Genomic DNA, 19,312 nt, shown 5'->3' on the forward strand with positions numbered 1-19,312 from the left:
GTGTTACATCTGGTCTCTCAGAATGGTAATTATAACCGCTGCGTTATATCTGCGTAACCATCAAGACATCACGCGACCATTGCTCTTGTACAAAGAGTAGAGTACAATTTTCAGTTTAAAAATACATCATTGGCATATTCGTAACATGCCAAATTGATCCTAATAAGTCCTCGACTTTCTGGAGTTCAAGAAAAGCCAGTTTCCGCCAAGAAAAAGTCCATGTCAAAATCCAATCCATATATGTAGTCATCCCTTTCACCAATGCTTACAGACTCGACATCTGGCGTGGGTATTGATAGACCAGTGGTACCCAGACGATTCTGCAACAGTTCCAAACACAACGAAATGCTATCCCTCGCACTCTTCACAATACGCCCTTCGCCAGATACGCCCTGTTCCGTGGCTTCCGCTTGTGCCGTGATCATGCATAAGAACATGTGGCTCTTGACATTTGTCTCGTCTTGCCGGATCCGCTCTAATGATTGGGAAACCATTTCTGCTATAGTCTTCTTGAGATGATTTATGTAATGTGAGCTGCGGTGTAATGTTCCGTCGAGATACTGGGCTTCGACTTGAGCAAGAAGCTCGAGGCCGATAATGCTTGTCGCATATCGGATGCCCTCTCTAAACAATCCTCCCGCAATCGCCATGAGATTGAGAAATCCTTCATCTGGCTCAGGTGATGCTATGGTCATGGCGGTATCTATGCTAACCTTGAGTGAATAATGAAACAAAGGATTCACCCGTGCTTTGTTGGCAAAAGGACAATGGAGGGGAATTAAGAAACGGCGTAAAAGGTAGTCGAGCAAATTTCGGTGAAAGGGGGTGACGCCCGATGCCTTGTTGTCTCTTGCAAAGGTATTCCACTGACGACAAGTTTGGAGAATATCCGCGCTCAAGTCAAGCACATCTAGATACGAGAGCTCGGTGTTTAGACCGTTCAGGAGACTGAGTATTCGAAGGCGCGTTGGCAGCGAGCCAAGGAGGATGAGCTGCATAGACGTCCCAGTAAATATTTCTTTGGGGTGAGGCTTCAGTTCCGTCGCCGACTCTCCTATCTCGCTGTCATTACTATTCGCCGGCGCCTCAGTATCGAATTCATCAAAAGAGATCCTCGACGGTAACGCTGAGTCGAGCGATGATTGAACAACCAGCTCCAGGATTGTGGCCCATAGTCTTCTACGCAGCTGCGCCTGCAATACGGACATGGGAGGGAGATGCTTGGGGTCCCGATGCAAACCAATCTGCATCGCCCGGTGGACGAGCGACCCCGACGAGATCCAAATGAAGTCGCCTCCGATGGAAAACATTTGCCGAGCAAGCATCACCAAACAATGGATCTGGAGCCCGGAGATGTTGAGACGATCCTTTTCCAGCGGCCCAGAGAGCCAGGTTTCAGCTGCGTATATCCATTGATGCACCGCGTGGTGAAGTCCGGCATCGGATTCCACATGCGGAACCAAGCTGGACCCTATGGCAATCACGAGAAGCACCTGGAGGCGTAATGTGTTTGAAGCACTCTCGGGGCTACTCCAAAACCTCTCATAGACTCTCCAAAAGGTGGGCTCGTGCAAAATCCGATGTGTTGACTCAAACGATTGGAAATACAAGGCTGCCATCTTGTCCGCCACTTCACGGGAAGGGGGCGTCAGGTCAAAATTCAGCGATGAAAGGCATCTACTAGGCCGCCCAATCTTGAGGCTTCTAGCTACGCTTTTGCATTTCCGGAGCAAGTCGCTAGTCTCGACGATGAGAGCTCTGGTTTCGGTACTCCTTATCGAGTTGATGTCTCCAAAACCGCAAATCACTCCGTAGCAGGAGATGATGGGGTCAAACTACATGGCAACATGTGAGCATCCCGAAGATATACAATGTACAAACTAAAGCTGTAGACTGTACCTCTTTAGCTATGCCGACCCAATGGCTCCATCTCATGATTCTTGTTTTATTCAAGATGATATGGGCATCGGGCATGCCCGGCTCACCAGCAAGGACATCTCTGCCGGCCTGGGATATATCGTGCACAGGAACATGTACAAGGGACCGCTCAAGTCTCCGTACCCGCTCCCTGAGGTGATGGAGCTCGGGATCCACGAACCGGGGGCGAGTCGGATTTTGGATCTCATTTGCACCTGGTGTATTCGACAAGTCATTTGGCCCGAGCGTCGATGTCGCAGCATTGAGTGTCTCGTTTTCTCGGCCGCCATGATCTGATGCCGTCCTATGACTACTCGTAGTGACGTTACAAGTAGTTGGAGTAGTAATTTGCCTGATTGGATGGGCATGTGACAAAGGCGAGGCTGGATGGACAGCTGGCGGGCTTGGCACCGAGGAGCTGGATATTCGGCGAGTTTGCCGATGCCTGACTCCGGGCTTCTCCTGATGGATCCTGTAGGTGCACTGTGTCTCGGTCGTGACGCAGCGGCCGCAAGGGTTACTTCGGTCACACTTGAGCTTGCGCCGGCGACATTCAAGACATGAGAGCGCGGGTCTCCGGCGGCGGTAAGGTTCGTGTTGCTGTTGGTCCATGGCTTGGGGGGTTTGTCTCGGCGGTATCGCAAAAAAGTGCTGGAGTCACATCAAGGGATACAGCATTTGGATGGAGCAATGCAAGGGAGATCAAGACATGGTGATGTAAGGCAAGGGGGGGAGGCAGAATTGAGATTGAGACTGAGAAAGGCGAGGCTCGGCCAATTCGGACATGGGTTGCGTGAATATGCCGAGGACAGCCACAAGCTCTCGGCCGACAGATTTCAATGATGCATCTTAGCGCCGCCCAGTGCCGACTGTGATCTACTTGTAAGTACATGTATGAAATTTACTAGGGGAATCATTCCGTGTTTCCTTTGCACCATAGTCTTGTTAGAGGTTGGACGGAATTACTTTGTACTCGTAGCTGCTTGTCGTGTGCAGATCATCATTTGCCGTGTCTAAGTATCATGGAGGTGTGCAAAACACCAAATATTGGCACAGTCCGCACCTCCTCGAAGCCCGTCTTGTCGTACAGCGTCTTCCCGGCAGGCGTCGCCAGCAAATAGCAATCCTTTCCCTCGCTCGCCGCCCGGCTGATGCCCCAGTCCAGGAGGATCTTCCCGATCCCCTTCCGCTGCTGCTGCGGATCCACCCCGAGGTAATCAAGATCTTTGTGAGCCGGCAAAGCTTCCTGTCAGCTACCCGTTTTGGGCAGTTTCGGATAAGGGCCACGGAGAATTATTTCCCAGGGGGAGGGCAGGGAAAACTTACGCCAGACGTCCTTGATGCCTCTTTCTCCGAACATCTCCTGGTGGTCGGCTGAAACGATAGCGCGGAGCTCTGCATACGCCTCCTGGTCGAACGAGGGTGGCGGCAGTTGTTGAGCGGCAGACGGGGGTTGATTGGCCGCCTTTGCGTTTTCTGGCTGCGATTGTCCGTATACATCCCACAGGGCAAAGCCCACCACCTGGTCGTTTAGGGAGTCGTCGACGGCCACGACGATGATGGCGTCTGTGGAACTCAGGCTTGCCGTCTTTTTGGCATATCGCCAGGAATAGGCCTCGCCCTCTCCAACGAGCCGAGCAGGAAATAGCCGGGCCGCAATGGCATCCGTTTCCGGGTGAAAGGCCGCCGCAGCTATGCGAGCAATGGCGGGGATGTCGTCCTCGGTGGACTCGCGCACACGTATCGTCATGTTGAAGAGACCGGTAGAGACCGTGATGGGGAGCAAAAGGATCAAAGTATCGAATACAATCCAATTACAAGATCAAGATACAGACACGAGTATTCATATCGCTGACTCTAGCTCTAGTTGGAGATGGGGGATGTGCCGACGCTAAGCTCGCCCAATATGTCAAATGTCAACCAAAGGGCGGAGAAGGTGGATTTATTTGTCATCACTCCCAATTATAGAGATTCCAACGAATATGAAGCTGTTGATTATGAAGATGTGTAGAAATATGGTGTTTCGAGAACCATATGCTGCTGTTTGGATTATCATTGGTCAAGCACTGCTAATGTTTCTCTCAAATTGGCTTTGGCCAATCTTGTAAGCCATCGGCGTCAGACAATAAACCATACTCTACCATGTAGAGACAACGTTCTGGGTATCGATGGCATGAGATCCAATTAACTTCCGAGAGTTGTAGGATGAAAATCCTTCTCAGCAACACTGCAAAATAAATCCCGAATCCCATATTTTTTTTCTAGTAGTGGAGATCAAGGGTATGAAAACTCACATCACAAGCATGAAACTTCAAATCCCACCAACACGAGTAAGATTCCTCTTAAAAGCACCTTACTAAGCGGGAAAATAACGTTGGACTAAGCGGTCGCCACGGCCTTTAGCACGGAACCATCAAAAGACGAGATCCATTCACTCAAAACCTTTACGTAGAGCCAATATCCATCCAGTGTCTATCTGCTGCATAGAGGGCGTGAGGACGAATGAATATGACGGCTTCGGTACTGCGCATCACATAATTCAGCTATTCGCAAGGGTCACAATGAGCGAGATATATGACTACATTTGTGGTTTGCAGAAGGCACCAAGACTTTACTTAAAGTTGAGCTATAATTGAAACTTGATCAACGTGGGAGCACTCATTGAAACCAATGCAGGGCCAAGTTTACGGTGCTTACAGGCGGATACCGAAATATTCCTGTCAGGCCGATTAGCGTCGAAATGATTCATTACGGCTCTCTCCCATTGGCTAAGAAGTTCCTTGCGGAAACGCGAGATGTCCGGCCTCACGCCATATCTTGTTGCTTAAGCTGAGCTTTCGTTACCTTGAATATCTATATCCGATACCAGTCGGATATACCAGACACAAGTAAATTTCTCAATTCCTCTCGTAGCATCATCTATGTCATGATTGTCATCATTAGAAAGAGGTAGAATCTTGCGGGAACCGAATTGACCAGCAGAAAACTAGGCGGCATTGACACCAAGTCAGAGTCCACCATGGACTGCAGAATCCCGTACACCACGACGACCCTGATATGGATCATTTACCAAACTCAGTTAGTCGCACGAAATTTAGCTTCCATCGATCATTCACGCACTCGAATTTTAGGAAAATCTCTCTACACGATATACCAGCATGCGGTCGGGTCGGATCTAGATTTCTGGGCGGATTGTGGACACCTGAGATGATGGGCGGTTCTCAAGAGACTGCGGCGGATGAGCCAACTTGTCTTCTAACATCACCCAGAGAGCTGGTTCACAAATGCTGAATTTCTTTTGAGAGGTTCAAGGACTCATCGCTTCAAGATGCAAAAGAATGCCTGCCTTTCGTGCCGTACATCCAAGCTTCGTTGCTCGTTGGAGACGTTCGCCGAGCATAACAAGTGTAAGCGCTGCTTCACCACCAACAACGAATGCGTTTTCAAGACGGTTGCACCAAGGCAAAGGAGAAAGCGCACCGACACCCGCGTCACAGCTTTAGAGCAACACCTGGCAGAGCTGCAGGCCTCGATAGACTCGCAAAGGTTGAGCAGAAATGTTATCGAAGCGCCGCCGCCAATGCCTCAACACATTAACGGTGCATATGCTGGTGAAACTGCAGCTCTGGTTGAAGACAGAAAGTGGTTGCCTCAAGAGCAACAAGACAAACTGGTGGATAGTTGCCACTTGCAGTCGTCTCTAGAGAGGCTGCTTGCCTCCGACCTACTATCAGCAGGCAAAGCTATAGCTCTGTTCAACGACTTTGCCAGCAATGTCCTTACCCAGTATCCCATCGTGGCATTTTCCAGCCACGAAACCTTTGACTGGCTAAGAAAACGCCAACCTACATTACTCCTCGCCGCCATCACTGCAGCATGCAGAGCATCCGACCCGGGCCTCTTTCGAAAGCTTCATTTCCAGTTACGAGGCAACCTATCAGAGCAGGCCATGGTCCGTGGGCACAAGTCTGTTGAGCTGGTCCGGGCCATTCTGGTCATGGTTGAGTGGTACGACACACCCGACGACATGGGGCACTTGAACTTTTACACATGGATCCAGACTGCAGGCCTGATGGTGCGTGAGCTGGGCCTCTGGCCGTGGAGCGAGGAGATTTCACCCGTGGAGCAGCATACCATCGTTGAGTGGCGTACGTCGTTTGCTGCCTATCTGACCATGTCGATGTAAGCGACCTGTTACATCCCCTTCTTTTCTTTCTTCTTTTTTTGGAGATGTTTGTTCGCCTCAGCTGAGACAATCTGAAAGGATTGCTGACCCGACGGGTAGTGCCGCTGTCAGCTTCCGTCGACCCATGTCAATCGTTTGGACTGAAAGTATGCGGAAGGGCTTGGATACCTTTGACAAGAACAGTGTGAATGATGATGACAAACGGTTGGTTGCGTGGGTGCGACTGCAGATGATAGCAGAGGGGGTTGAAGCCGTGAGAATCAAGGCATCATTGGCGCAGCCTGGAGCTGATGCTGCAAGCCTTGTCGATCAACATACCATCTCGTCACTAGAGAGCCGCTTTGGCAGATGGAGAGATGCTGCTCAGCCTGTACTGAACGGTAAGGGGCTTCTTCTTGGGTTCATACCTGTACATCTACCCAGTTTCACTGCCTGGAGTGGCTTTGTTTCAATCTTTTAGCTAACGACAACACACATGGTAGGCTCACTCCGGATGCATTTCTTTTACTGCCGCGTCAAGTTTTACGAGCTGGCCGTCACATGCAGTCCAACGCGGTCAGCACCACACCCAGAGACGCAGCCACCAGCCTTGGCAGCTGTTCGGGACGTGGCCTACATCCGAGCCATCATGTCTCTCATACAGTCTAGTCATTCAGCTCTGGACACCCTGGTACTTTTTGACATTGCAACGTATCGCCGCTGTCCCACCGTCACCAGCATCCGGGCTCTTTATGCGCTGCAGGAGATCATCACAGTGTGGAAGTCGGTATACCATCAACGGGGGTATCTGTCCGAGTTTGTGAGCGAGGAGGTGCTGGCACTCTCGTTCTACGCCAGGCAGACGGAAGAGTTCTTCAAGCAGGCAACAGGGGCAGAAGGATTCGGCATTCCAAAGATGGCACTCGACGCGCTGGCCAATGTCCTGCTCTCTCTCGGAGGCATGAAGAGCCACAAGAGACAGCACCGGGTGCAGCAGCCGGAACTTGTTGGCCAAGAAAAGCAGCAGGGACCAGCCAGAGCGCCACGTCGGATGGCCAATGACCTGGACGTAATCTTAATTATTGACCTGGGCAACATCCAGGCGCCATCTGCGGAGCAAGTCCAGGGACAAGGCCAGGTCCAGGGCCGGGAACGGGAGCAAGACCGGGACCGAGTCTGGGATGATGTGCGATCGGATACAACACTGGAGTGGCCGCCGACGTCTGCCAATGACGGGTTCAACGTTACTCTGGGGGATGTGCTTTTGGCACCGGAATTGGAAGCCATGACGGCTCCAGATTCGGTGATGGACTCGGGCTGGCTATTGTCAGAGTGACGGTGAGTACTGTAGGTGTGTCGATCTGGTTGATCCATGCAAGTACTGTACATGCGAGATGGGAATATGCACGCAGTATGCAGTGATGTTCTGATGAGGAATAGTTACGAGCATGGAGTACGAGTACAGCAATGAGACAGGATTTGATGAGCCGACGAATCAAAAGCTGTCCATCATTTCGTTTCCGTTTCCCCCATTTTCCAGTCGGTTCAACAGCGAGAATGTGATTGATGCTTGAGGGACTCCCCGGTCACAGGGTGAAACCCTACTAACGGACTAATGCAGCGCAGACAAGGATGCTGCTCGTTGAAGTGAGGCTGGGAAAAAGGAACATGTCACTACCGGAGTTTGTCATTGGCCAGCCTAGGTTCTCGTTGTTTGACTTGGTGCTCCTGTTTCAAATGGTTGACGCTCTTCTCACCGGCTTTGCACGACACCCCGGAAGGAAAAAAAAAAGACAGCCACAACTGCCGACAGATTAAACCGAAGCGGCCAGCCATGTCATGTGGCTTGTCCTGTGCATGTACTCGTATGAGTATGAATAGGTACTTGGAGTTTTTGCATTCAGGAGAGTTCGGCAGAGGAGGCTCATTCCTGGTCAGCCAGACAGCCGCATTACAAAAGGGGCTGGGATATCCGTGATCTTGATGATGTAGCGTTCCGAATACACGTATCGGGGAGTGCATAGGAAATGGAGGCTCTTATAGGCTACATGTAGATGTGCATGTAGATGTGCATGTAAATGTGCGTGTAAATGTGCATGCAAATGTACATGTGACAAACCACCCCTTCTGTACTTGGGTAACTGGTACACAGAAAAGCAGGTGCCGCGCTGCGGGATGCCGCGGTTCACGATACCACAACGGCAAGCATCGCCAATCTCAATCTAACCGTTGCGACCCTCCCGCCGGGTACGAGATTTTAGCGTGGGACATCCATGGCTCAACAATGCAAAGAAACAAACAAACCGATGGTGCCGGAGTGGCTGCGGCTGAAGGGCAGGGGTGGCATTTCCACTGTATACAAGACAAGGGTCGGGATATGGATCTGGCGTTTGGTCAAATGCTTGTTTGTCTGGACGGACGGGAGAGGATGTAAGACTGGGACAGATGGAGGGGCCTCTGGTGTCTTGGCCGCCTTTGTCTGGACGCCTTGAGAGTGCTAATATAACGGGTTCATCCATACATCCCCTTGTCTCGCGGGGGATTTTTCAGCTAGGCCAGTACCTGTATCTCGGCGATGCAGTGGATGGAAGGATGAAGCGCTGAGAGAGGGCCCTGAAGCTCAATTCATTCTAGGCTGTCAGTACCTAGGTATCCATATATTATACTGCCTTGGCCTTGACCTGATCTGGTCTGCACTACATGCAACAGGATCGCCTCGGCAGATCTCAGCGTATCTTAGCTCATGGCTCGAGGCACTTGCCTCCTCCCGACGGACAGATCCCGAGCCATCTCCATGATGCCATTGGAAGGAATCAGTGCTGAGATGCCCTCAATCCGATTCACCGTCAGGGCATTCCCGGTTCTCGGATCTCGTACACAGTGTTTCTTCCTCCCTGCGCACGTGCGCTAAATCCAATCTGCGCATCCACGGCCCACAGGCATGGACCACCTAACGGTCGCTAAGCCACCTTGGGAACTGCCTGCGACATCCGCAGCCAATCATCCTTCTCCTGCACCCACTGTGAAATCGCCGCTAATGTACCACGTGATTGCGCCATTCCCTTTCGGACAGCTCCCGCCGTTCTTGCTCAAGCTCTCAGCCCCACCAAAGGGCCGCTGTCTCTCTTGTGCCGTTTTCGAGATGGCAGCAGCTCGGCCTTCTGCACCGTTGGATCGTCGCCTTGGCAGCTGGAAGCACCAAAATGTGCTTTTCCATCGTCAGTTTTGTTGCTGTTGTTCCTTTTCTCACTCCTCATCTCTGCCCCTATTTATCTCTTCTAATTCAGTTCCACACCGGGGTTGCGTGTATATAACCTTCGCTGTCGTCTCTCCGTCTCTTCTCCTTGACTTCCCACAACCACCGCGAAAGAAGCCAGTTATAGAGTCTCAAAGAGCTGAAAGGGGGGGGAAATTACCAACATGGATCAGTCCGCCTCTCCCCAGCGATTCAAAACTTCGTGCACCGAATGCCAAAGGAGGAAACAAAAAGTACGCTCGCCTTGAGTCACGACGCCCAGCAGTTCTGGATACCTGTATATTGACTTCTTCTACCATCCAGTGCAATCGCATCTTCCCTTGTGTACACTGCAAGAATCGGGGAGTTCAACGGAATTGCAACTTTAAAGAAAAGCCATCGAAACCAGCTAATCAACCACCACAAGCGAGTGGTGCCACTACCAGCAAGACAGCCGGTGGAGTTGGGGCTTCCAAGAAACGATCTCGAGGCAGCAGCGAAGATTCCAGTTCCGATGGTGAATCTGATGAAGACACTGGAAATGGAGGACTCGGTTCCGTTGGTCAAGATGGCATCGCTGTGAACTCGGATAACCCAGGCCCCCTCGTACCTGAGCAGTCTGGTGGTCAACCTACGCAGCTTCCCCCCGTTATACAGGTACGGCTTGTTGAATCATCAGAGTTACTACCTGTTGATGAAAATCCCATACTTACCCGTTACTCTCCTTTCCAGACCAGACAACCCCGACCTCGACGCAGCAGGCAGTACTACCTTTCGCCCGCGACCTGCCCAGAACTCCGCGCTGCACTCTCCATTCTTCCAGAAGACCGAAATCACGTAGGTATGTCTGCTGTCAGGGCGACCGATTTCCTCTTCCCGTCTCCGACTTATGCTACATCGTTCTCTTTCGACTGACCAGACGCTGCGATTGCCTACTCATAGATGCCCTCATACTGAGCTTTTTCCAAAACGTAAACCCGCACTATGGCATGATTCACAAAACCGATTTCAGCAGGGAGTACAATCGTTGGTGGAAAAAAAGGGGCAGAAATCAACCGTTGCCCGGTCCGTGGACGTGTCTGTTACTGATGATGTGCGCGTGTGCCTGTCAGCATTTACCTGTCGACATACAGAAGAAGCTCGTGAAAATGCTCGGACATAGCTGCCAGGAGTGTACCGAGGCTTTTCATTATTCAGCACGCTATCTCTACAGTGCCATGCCTACCGGTCATTACCACAAGAACAATGTCTTGTGGCTCTTGCATTCGACGTACTGGTACAAAGCCGAGGCCATGTTTGTCGAGGCCTGTCATATGTTCTATACGGCCGTTCGTGAAGCCCAGGAACTCGGTTTGTTGTTTCCGTGGCTCAGGTCTCCCATTATGCTGATAGCCGCTGACCTTGTCCTCATGATAGGATTCGATACGGAACTAGATGTAAACAACGTGCCCAACTTTGAACTCGAAATACGGCGGAGAGCTTGGTGCGTAATCGACTCCTGGGACTGGTGAGTTTTCCGCAGACCTTTCTTTCGCCTTAGAAGCAAAGCGTAGTACGTGCATTTAGACATTGTAACTGACGTATTGTTCAGGCAGATAGCTTCCGGATTGGCTCGAGATACACTGGTCGATCATAGCAAATGTAATGCGAAACGCCCATCATTGACGTTGGAAACGGACGGCGAATTCTCTCCTTTGATGCATATGAAGATGCAGTCGGACCTGGTACATAAATTAGCTGGCCGCTTCCCTTGCCCGGCCCAAATCAAAACACGCGGCGATGTCATGGAATACAAAGGCATGATTGACGAGTGGATGCGGAATTTCCCTCCCATCTTTGCATTGACAAACCCGGACACGTCAAATGACAAGAAGCAGGCCTGGATCGAGTATCACCGCCATTACAACTACACCATGGGATACATGATGGTTCTTAACCCGTTTCGGCCGCACATGGCGCTGCCATACACCGACGAGTCTTCTGCGGAGGAGCTAGAGCTTCGTAGGATTGCGGTTGATTTGACCTTGCTGTTAGTTCAAGTCTTGGACAACTGGCTAAAATTCCTCACCTTTCGGGACGGGCGATTTCATTTCATCATCTTTTCTCTCGTTGATGCCGCAACTGTGATGAGCAACATGGTGCTCAACGACAAAGCCCAGACGCTTCCTCGCCGAGATGATGTTTACCGCGCCATCAAGACTACCCTGGTGCTCCAGAGGAAGCTCTACTTCTTGTCAGACTCTGCCAAGCTGGGGTTCAGAATGGTTCAGAGAATCGTCAGGCACCTATTTCGCTCAATGCCTACAGAATACTTGAGCTCGCTGGAGAATGGTGGTCACGACGATACAAATAGCGACAACACGCGACCGGTCCCATCAGCCGCACCAGATCAAGCCTCGGGTGGTGCGCTGATGAATATTCAATACATTGATCCTGAAGCTCCCTTGGGCCCTAGCTTGTGGGATCTACTAGCCGCTGAGATCCCGGTCTCGGCGTCTGATGCTGGAACTGGATCACAACTTGTTCCGTATTCTGAATATGGGGTACCTAGTTACAATGGTGGTGCGACCGTGGTATTTGACGGACATATCGGCAACATGAATTCACACATGATGCCTAAAGACCAGGCAAACACGTCTTGCCAAAATATTTCAGCTATACCCGCGACATTTCCTCTTGCTGAACCCACAGTATTCACTATTAATGCGGAACCTGCACCCATGGATTACCCATCATCGGCATCTCTAACTTCAGTGTCATCTGCATCTCCAAGCTATGTTACAGCATTGACTCCAGAAAGCGTTGCAAGTGCAGCCGCTCCTATTGAATCTGCGTCTCCCAGGCACGCTTCTACTTCATCGCCAGGCTACATTTCCGCCGTATCTCCAAATGTTGTTGCGGCCCCGTCTTCAGGCCACATTACATCTGCGGCTTCGAACTATATTGCGACGACACCCGCTTACTTTGGGCCTGTCCCGGCTGGTCAAGTCTCAAATGCGCCGCTGAGCAATTTTGCTGATGCTTCTTTACCGTTGAATCACATGGCTAGTGTGCCTCTGAACGATGTCCTGGACTATTCTACAGTCTATGCTGCGGGCGCATCTCTGACCTATAATGCAGCCATGCCAACTTATGTTGACCCCTTATTTCTTTCGACACTTAGTCCATCTGAATCTTCCGAGTTCATTCCGGATGCCTCTGCATCCAATATAGAGCCTTTCACCGGACTAACGCCCTCATCTTTTTCTCAAATCGTTCCGAATACTACGACTCACGACACTTCCACGCCACATCTTTTTTGGCCAGGTTATCATAATGCAGCACTGTATACCACACCCAATTCTCATGAACCTTTATTAGGGTATGGCATTGCCGCGCCATTTAATGCTCCCTCGACTTATGCAACTCCCGCCACATATCGCTCTCCGGAAAGCCGCGAGAGCACTGAACAAAGCTTGACTCTTCCGGCGGGATATGGCACGCCTTCCTCTGTGCTTTTTCCTACGGCTAATAGCCCTTCTAATACTTACACGTCACCCTCGGAGGGCTATGCGTCTCCGGAGAATCGTGGTGCACCAGTGGATTATACTAGTCCAACACCCGCTCGAACTGCTTTACTTTGCGCTGATGGGGATTATAATGCCCATACAGTTTCCACGCTGTATGAGACTCCGGAGTCTTATCACACTGCGCCAGCTTATGCCACGCCTGTGGATGACTCTGGATCTGATGTACAGCCTCCCGTTTGAACTTGTACATACTGACGGGTCGCATGAAGACTAAGGGATGGTTTTCATCTTCTTTGCCCGCATAATTGTTAGCGTTGACTGGGGTTCCTTTGGCGTTATTACATGGTTTATATCGCCTTTGGAGCCGATTTTCTGTATTTTTGGATAACATCTTGGGATTGGTTGATCCAATTCTAGATATACGCATTTCCTTTGTAATAGTGAGCTCAATTGGGCCTGGGAGGAAATTGGATGCCTTTTTGTACTGCCTTAATAACCCAAATGATCTCCAGCTGACTGCATACATCAATACCTTACCCAGCAATAGCATATATAGAACGTCAATGGCACACACATGTCCCCCTTCAATATAAACTTTGTGCTTTTATATATTAGTATGTAACACCTACTTACAGGTAACCCACTTCTACTTCGTCTTCACCTCAAATTCATGTGTCATTGAGCCTCAATCTCACCGCGTCAAACCGCAGCACCTTTCCCTTTGCGTACCGTGTCAAGGAGCAAGGGCAAAAGTCCCTGTTCCACGAGAAGAGCGAAAGTGGCCTGTTTGCCTCTCTGCCCCACCAACTCCAGGGATCTTTTGTGATGGATCTTCATGGTTAATCCTCGGAGCCTGGGCCGGACTGAAATTTTCGGGACATCCATTCCTTGCGTGAGCTGCTGTTTTTCATTGCATGGCATAGCATAGCATGGCATAGCATAGCCGTGCGCTCTGCAGACGTGACATTTGATCTTATCAAGGTCGGGGTTGGGTGTCAATAAGAACCTTGGAAACCTGAACAAAGCACGGGCAGCAGAGATTACCACTGGAGAGTGCACAACGTCAATTCCATTCCCCTGAAGCGAACCCCTCCAGGGCTCTCTCTACTCTCTACAGCACCAGGCCGACAGCAACAGCTCAATACAGCATGGGGTGGCTGCAGCCTCTCCGGGCCGCCAAAAGGCCCCCCCGCCACTCACTGACGCTGCGACCGACCCCGCCATTCAAGCTGGAGGGGCTCTCGAGGTCCAGGAGCTCCTCGGGCTGGTGTGTCGCCTGCCGTGCTTCTGCTTCTGCTTCCTCTCCTCATTCTTATACACCGTCACCGCCTTCTCTTCGCAAGAGGCCACTTTCTTCTTCTCTTGCATTCTCCAGCTCTTCTTCATTCTCCTCTCTTTCTTCTTCTTCTTCTTCTTCTTCTTCTTCTTCTTCTCACTCCTCCATTTCCCCTCCATCAGCATCCGCATCATCCGCATCATCCTCACTCTTCTCCTCTCCTCTCTCACTATCACTATCATCGTCGTCGTCGTCGTCGCCGTTCCCGCGCCTTCGTCTTGCTCGACGTCCTCCCGTTGCTCCGACTCCCTCGTCTGCTCGCTTCTGCTCCGCCATGTGTCGATCCAGAGCTGGTCTCGAGGGCTCGGCCTCGGCCGCCGTCCAGGGCCGCGAGCTGCTGCCCGCCAACGTGATCCCTCGTCATTACCACCTGACGGTCGAGCCCGACTTTGAGAAGCTGACGTACAACGGCTCTGTCGTCATCGATCTTGACGTTGCCGAGACCTCCAACTCCATCTCCCTCCACACTCTCGAGCTGGATATCCATGGCGCAAAGCTCTCCTCTGGTGGCCAGGCCGTTAGGTGAGAAACCTGTCCTTTTGCCATTGCCGCAGCTCTATTCGTTACAAAGACAATTAGAAGTGCTAATAGTTACGTGTGCCGCCTTTACAGTGCCACGCCTGCCGTCACCTACGATGAAGCTACCCAAGTGACCAAGTTCGACCTTGGCGGCTCCCACACCCTCGAAAAGGGCACCAAGGTGCAGCTGCAAATCGACTTCACCGGCCAGCTCAACGACAAGATGGCGGGCTTCTACCGCTCTACATACAAGAGGCCAGATGGTACTGAGGGTATCTTGGCCAGCACCCAGATGGAGCCCACCGACGCCCGCAGAGCATTCCCCTGCTTTGACGAGCCGGCGCTCAAGGCCAAGTTCACCGTCACGCTCGTTGCCGACAAGAACTTGACGTGCTTGAGCAACATGGACGTTGCCTCTGAAACTGAAGTTCAGTCCAAGATTTCCAAGGGAACCAAAAAGGCTGTCCACTTTAACCCCTCGCCTCTCATGTCCACCTACCTCGTCGCCTTTGTCGTCGGCGAGCTCAACTACATTGAGTCGCGGGACTTCCGAGTCCCCGTCCGAGTTTATGCTCCTCCCGGCCAGGACATTGAACACGGACGCTTCTCCGTTGACCTGGCCGCCAAAACTCTTGCGTTTTACGAAAAGGCCTTTGGTGTCGACTTCCCCCTCCCCAAGATGGATCAAGTCGCCATTCCCGACTTTGCTCAGGGAGCCATGGAGAACTGGGGTCTGGTCACTTATCGAGTTGTCGATTTGATGCTGGACGAGAAGGCGAGCGGCGCCGCCACCAAGCAGCGCGTGGCCGAGGTTGTCCAGCATGAGCTGGCACACCAGTGGTTCGGTAACTTGGTTACCATGGACTGGTGGGAGGGCCTCTGGCTCAATGAAGGATTCGCCACCTGGGCTTCGTGGTATTCCTGCAACATCTTTTATCCCGAGTGGCGCGTTTGGCAAACATACGTCACGGATGATTTGCAGTCTGCTCTGTCGCTCGACTCCCTCCGAAGCAGTCACCCGATCGAGGTGCCCGTCAAGCGTGCTGACGAGATCAACCAAATTTTCGATGCCATCTCCTACTCCAAGGGATCCTGTGTGCTCCGCATGATCTCCACATACCTTGGAGAGGACAAGTTCTTGGAGGGTGTCCGCAAGTACTTGAACAAGTACGCCTATGGAAACACCCAGACTAGCGACCTTTGGGACTCGTTGGCCGAGGTTAGCGGCAAGCCTGTCCACGAGGTCATGACTGCTTGGACCAAGAAGGTCGGATACCCAGTCCTCACTGTCACCGAGAAGGAAGGCGAGAGCTCTATCCACGTGAAGCAGAACCGCTTCCTCCGTACCGGTGACGTGAAGCCCGAGGAAGACACCACCCTGTACCCCGTCTTCTTGGGCCTCAAGACCAAGGATGGTGTTGATGAGACCATTGCTTTGAAGGAGCGAGAGCAAGAATTCAAACTGCCCAGTACCGACTTCTTCAAGCTCAATGCCAACCACACTGGAATCTACCGAACTCTCTACTCGCCTAGCCGCTTGGAGAAGCTGGGCAGGGCCGCAAAGGAAGGTCTTTTGTCCACGGAGGATAGGACCGGCATGATTGCAGATGCTGCCGCTCTCTCCAGCTCCGGCTACGGAAAGACGTCTGGCGTCCTTAACCTCCTCAAGGGATTTGACGCGGAGACGGAGTTTGTCGTGTGGAACGAGATCATCTCTCGAATTGGATCGATCCAAGCTGCCTGGCTATTTGAAGACCAAGCCGTTCGGGACGGTGTCCGAGCATTCTTGAGAGAAATTGTCAGCTCAAAGGCCCATGAGCTTGGATGGGAGTTTTCCGACTCGGACGGCCATGTTGAGCAGCAGTTCAAGGCTACACTCTTTGGCAGCGCTGGCTTGAGCGGCGACGAGAAAATCATTTCAGCCTCCAAGGAAATGTTTGCCAAGTTCATTGCTGGCGACAAGTCGGCGATTCACCCCAATATTCGCAAGAGCGTTTTTGCAATTGCTCTCAAGTTTGGCGGCAAGGAAGAAGTAAGTTTTTATCCCCTCTTATCCAAGCAAGTAGCGAGGAGATGTGCATAGGAATGGAGTTGTACTGACAATGCGCGCGTAGTATGACAAGATCATTGAGCTGTACCATGCTTCGACCAACAGCGATGAGCGCAACACCTGTCTGCGGTCTCTGGGCCGAGCCAAGGACCCCGAGCTTATCAAGAGGACCCTGGCCCTGTTGTTGAACGGCGAGGTCAAGGACCAAGACATTTACATGCCTGCTTCGGGCCTGCGCACCCATCCGGAGGGTATCGAAGCCCTGTTTACTTGGATGACGGAGAACTGGGAGGAGCTCTACAAGCGACACCCACCCACCCTGCCCATGCTCAGCTCCATGGTGTCGCTGTTGACATCTGGCTTCACCACGTCAGAGCAGCTGGCCCGCGTCGAGAAGTTCTTTAGCGGCAAGAACAACAACGGCTACGACCAGTCGCTTGCACAGAGCAAGGACGCCATCCGATCCAAGATTTCCTGGTTGGAGCGAGACCGCCAGGACGTGGCAGACTGGGTCAAGACCAATGGATATTCGAAGTAGGTGGGCTCACTCCTCTTTGAAGGGATATATCACGGCAATGCAAATGAAATAAATAAAAAGAGAACGGGGGAAGAAATTTTGGCCGGTCTTTGAGCATATGATACCAGTTTACCATTGCTAATACACCGTGGTGAAGATATATGCTGTCGTATAAGTTGTGACACCCTGTCTGCACAAAACTGGAAATGCCCATCTGGGAGAATGTATACGTGCCCGTGTCCAAAGTACATGCGTATAAAACAACTAAAACATAGTATGTCAAACACTTGACTACACAAAACGCAATCATTCCTTTAAAGTGACGTCTGGAAGAAGCCACCAGCACACGCCGCCGCCGACAATCAAGGCGGTAACAATTGGCTGCAGAACCTGAACACCAGCACTGGTTGCAATGAGGCCGGTAAACGAGGGAAAGATGGCGGCACCAGCTTGTGCCAGAACAAAGATGAGGCCTGATTCACACCAATTGTAAGCATCAATACTTGAGTCTTATCCGTCTGAGTACTTTGAAGGAGAAAGAAGAGGAAACCCACCCAGTCCTGTAGACTGAACCTTTCTCGGGATAATCTTGGCCGACACCCTCATGCCCGTGGCAAAGTAAGGTCCGAAGAAGAAGCCCATGAGGGCGTAGGCGGTGGCGCTGGCGACGAGGTTGGGGAGCAGCCAGAAGAGCAGCTGGAGGACGAGGGTGGCGAGGCTGTAGAGCAGGATCATGCGCTGCTCGCCGAGGCGGAAGGTCGGCTCGGCGAGGAGGGTGCGGCCGAGGACGACGCCGGCCCAGAAGCCGGTGGGGAGGTAGCCGACTTGGGAGAGTTTGCCGTGGCGGCGTTGGGTGATGTATTCGACGACCCAGCCTGTTGTTGATTTACGTTAGTTGATGTGTTGGGTTGTGGTGTTGTGTAGATGAAAGTGGAAGAAGGACTCATACCTCCTGAGGTGGACCAGGCACCCGATTGGAAAAAGTAAAAGGCGCTCATGAGCCAGACGTTCTTTAGCTTGAGGAGTTGGCCTACTTCCTGTAACGCCTCCTTGTTGCGTCTCTCTTCACGCTGGGCCTCTGCGGACTGTGATTTCATGAGGAAGAGGGTATCCCCAAAGGCCAGCGCAACGGCAACCAGATTCAAAGCACAAGTCCCGAGAGTCACGTAGTACACCATTCTCCAACCCCCTTCACGGCCCCCCTCAGCAGTAGCAATAGCCGTCGAGATGAGCGGACCGACGAGGCCTCCTAGCGCGTACATGGCGTGGATGAAGCTCAGCCAGCGATGGGAATCCCGGACAGCGCTGACGTACGTGTTGGAGTGGGTGTCCTGGAAGGCCATGCCCAGGGCCTGGAAAAAGAAGGTGGCGAAGAAGAGGGAGTAGGGAGCCCATGGACGGAGGGTTTGGGCAAGGACTTGGAAGAGGGCGCCGATGAGGAGGAGCTTGCCGAGGTGGAGGTGGGCTGCGAGGAAGGGGTTTGTGAGGGCTGCGAGGAGCCAGCCTGCGAAGATGCTGGCGTAGCTGGCGGTTGATTTTGTTTTTAGATGCGACGGAAGTTTTGTATAAAGAAGGATTTGACTTACATGATGGCGATGTGACCTGTGCCGATGGAAAACGCGTCGAGAATGTGTGGTACTAATGGGCCGAGAGTTGCTGAATCCAGGCCGGCGCAGAAGAAGGAGAATCCGGAGACTAGGATCTTGAAGATGGGTAGAGGGGGTTGAGGGTCGGATGTTTGTCCTCCTGTTTCTGGATCTGCGACGGCATTGGAACAAGATTGTCTGGGTTGAGCTTCGTGGATGATGGTTCCTAGCTCGATGGGGGCTGAGGAGGGTTGTGGAGGTTCTACTGTTAGGGTTGCTGTTTTGGAGCTGGACATTTTTTTTTATTGTGATTGGTGTAATTGATGATGAACAAACAATGTTTTCGATACAATTCAATTCCATTCCTCCGGCGTGAGACTCATTCACGCAGATACGACTGATACGGCTCATCCCTGATTGCTGCATATCCCCGCTTATAGGCACCCTCCGTGGCTCACCTGCGGCTTCGGTGGCGGCC

General features: G+C 51.9%; 4 protein-coding genes across 4 annotated transcripts; 2 read left to right on the forward strand and 2 right to left on the reverse strand.

Annotated features, from left to right (window-relative positions):
* Window positions 1-185: 185 nt before the first annotated feature.
* Triagg1_13 (transcriptional regulator family: Fungal Specific TF) lies at window positions 186-3,667 on the reverse strand (the record flags this gene model as incomplete). Its single annotated transcript, XM_062895127.1, has 5 exons — window positions 186-1,835; window positions 1,900-2,221; window positions 2,329-2,531; window positions 2,981-3,141; window positions 3,244-3,667. 5 exons carry the CDS (start codon window positions 3,665-3,667, stop codon window positions 186-188), a joined length of 2,760 nt encoding a protein of 919 aa, XP_062760363.1.
* Window positions 3,668-5,245: 1,578 nt separating this feature from the next.
* On the forward strand, window positions 5,246-7,418 carry Triagg1_24 (uncharacterized protein; the record flags this gene model as incomplete). Its single annotated transcript, XM_062895243.1, has 3 exons — window positions 5,246-6,099; window positions 6,203-6,483; window positions 6,586-7,418. The coding sequence occupies 3 exons, from the start codon at window positions 5,246-5,248 to the stop codon at window positions 7,416-7,418; spliced, it is 1,968 nt and encodes a 655-aa protein (XP_062760374.1).
* A 2,131-nt stretch (window positions 7,419-9,549) lies between these two features.
* Window positions 9,550-17,269, forward strand: Triagg1_35 (uncharacterized protein; the record flags this gene model as incomplete). The annotated part of the gene is made up of 10 exons (XM_062895354.1): window positions 9,550-9,571; window positions 9,745-9,997; window positions 10,050-10,154; window positions 10,531-10,667; window positions 10,734-10,824; window positions 10,909-13,048; window positions 13,944-14,389; window positions 14,451-14,684; window positions 14,775-16,713; window positions 16,796-17,269. The coding sequence occupies 10 exons, from the start codon at window positions 9,550-9,552 to the stop codon at window positions 17,267-17,269; spliced, it is 5,841 nt and encodes a 1,946-aa protein (XP_062760385.1).
* A 285-nt stretch (window positions 17,270-17,554) lies between these two features.
* Triagg1_46 (uncharacterized protein) lies at window positions 17,555-19,130 on the reverse strand (the record flags this gene model as incomplete). Its single annotated transcript, XM_062895465.1, has 4 exons — window positions 17,555-17,721; window positions 17,803-18,123; window positions 18,198-18,772; window positions 18,835-19,130. The coding sequence occupies 4 exons, from the start codon at window positions 19,128-19,130 to the stop codon at window positions 17,555-17,557; spliced, it is 1,359 nt and encodes a 452-aa protein (XP_062760396.1).
* Between the last annotated feature and the right edge of the window lie 182 nt (window positions 19,131-19,312).

This window comes from Trichoderma aggressivum (genome assembly GCF_033847375.1).
Source record: "Trichoderma aggressivum f. europaeum strain CBS 100526 chromosome Unknown scaffold_001, whole genome shotgun sequence".
NCBI lineage: Eukaryota > Fungi > Ascomycota > Sordariomycetes > Hypocreales > Hypocreaceae > Trichoderma > Trichoderma aggressivum.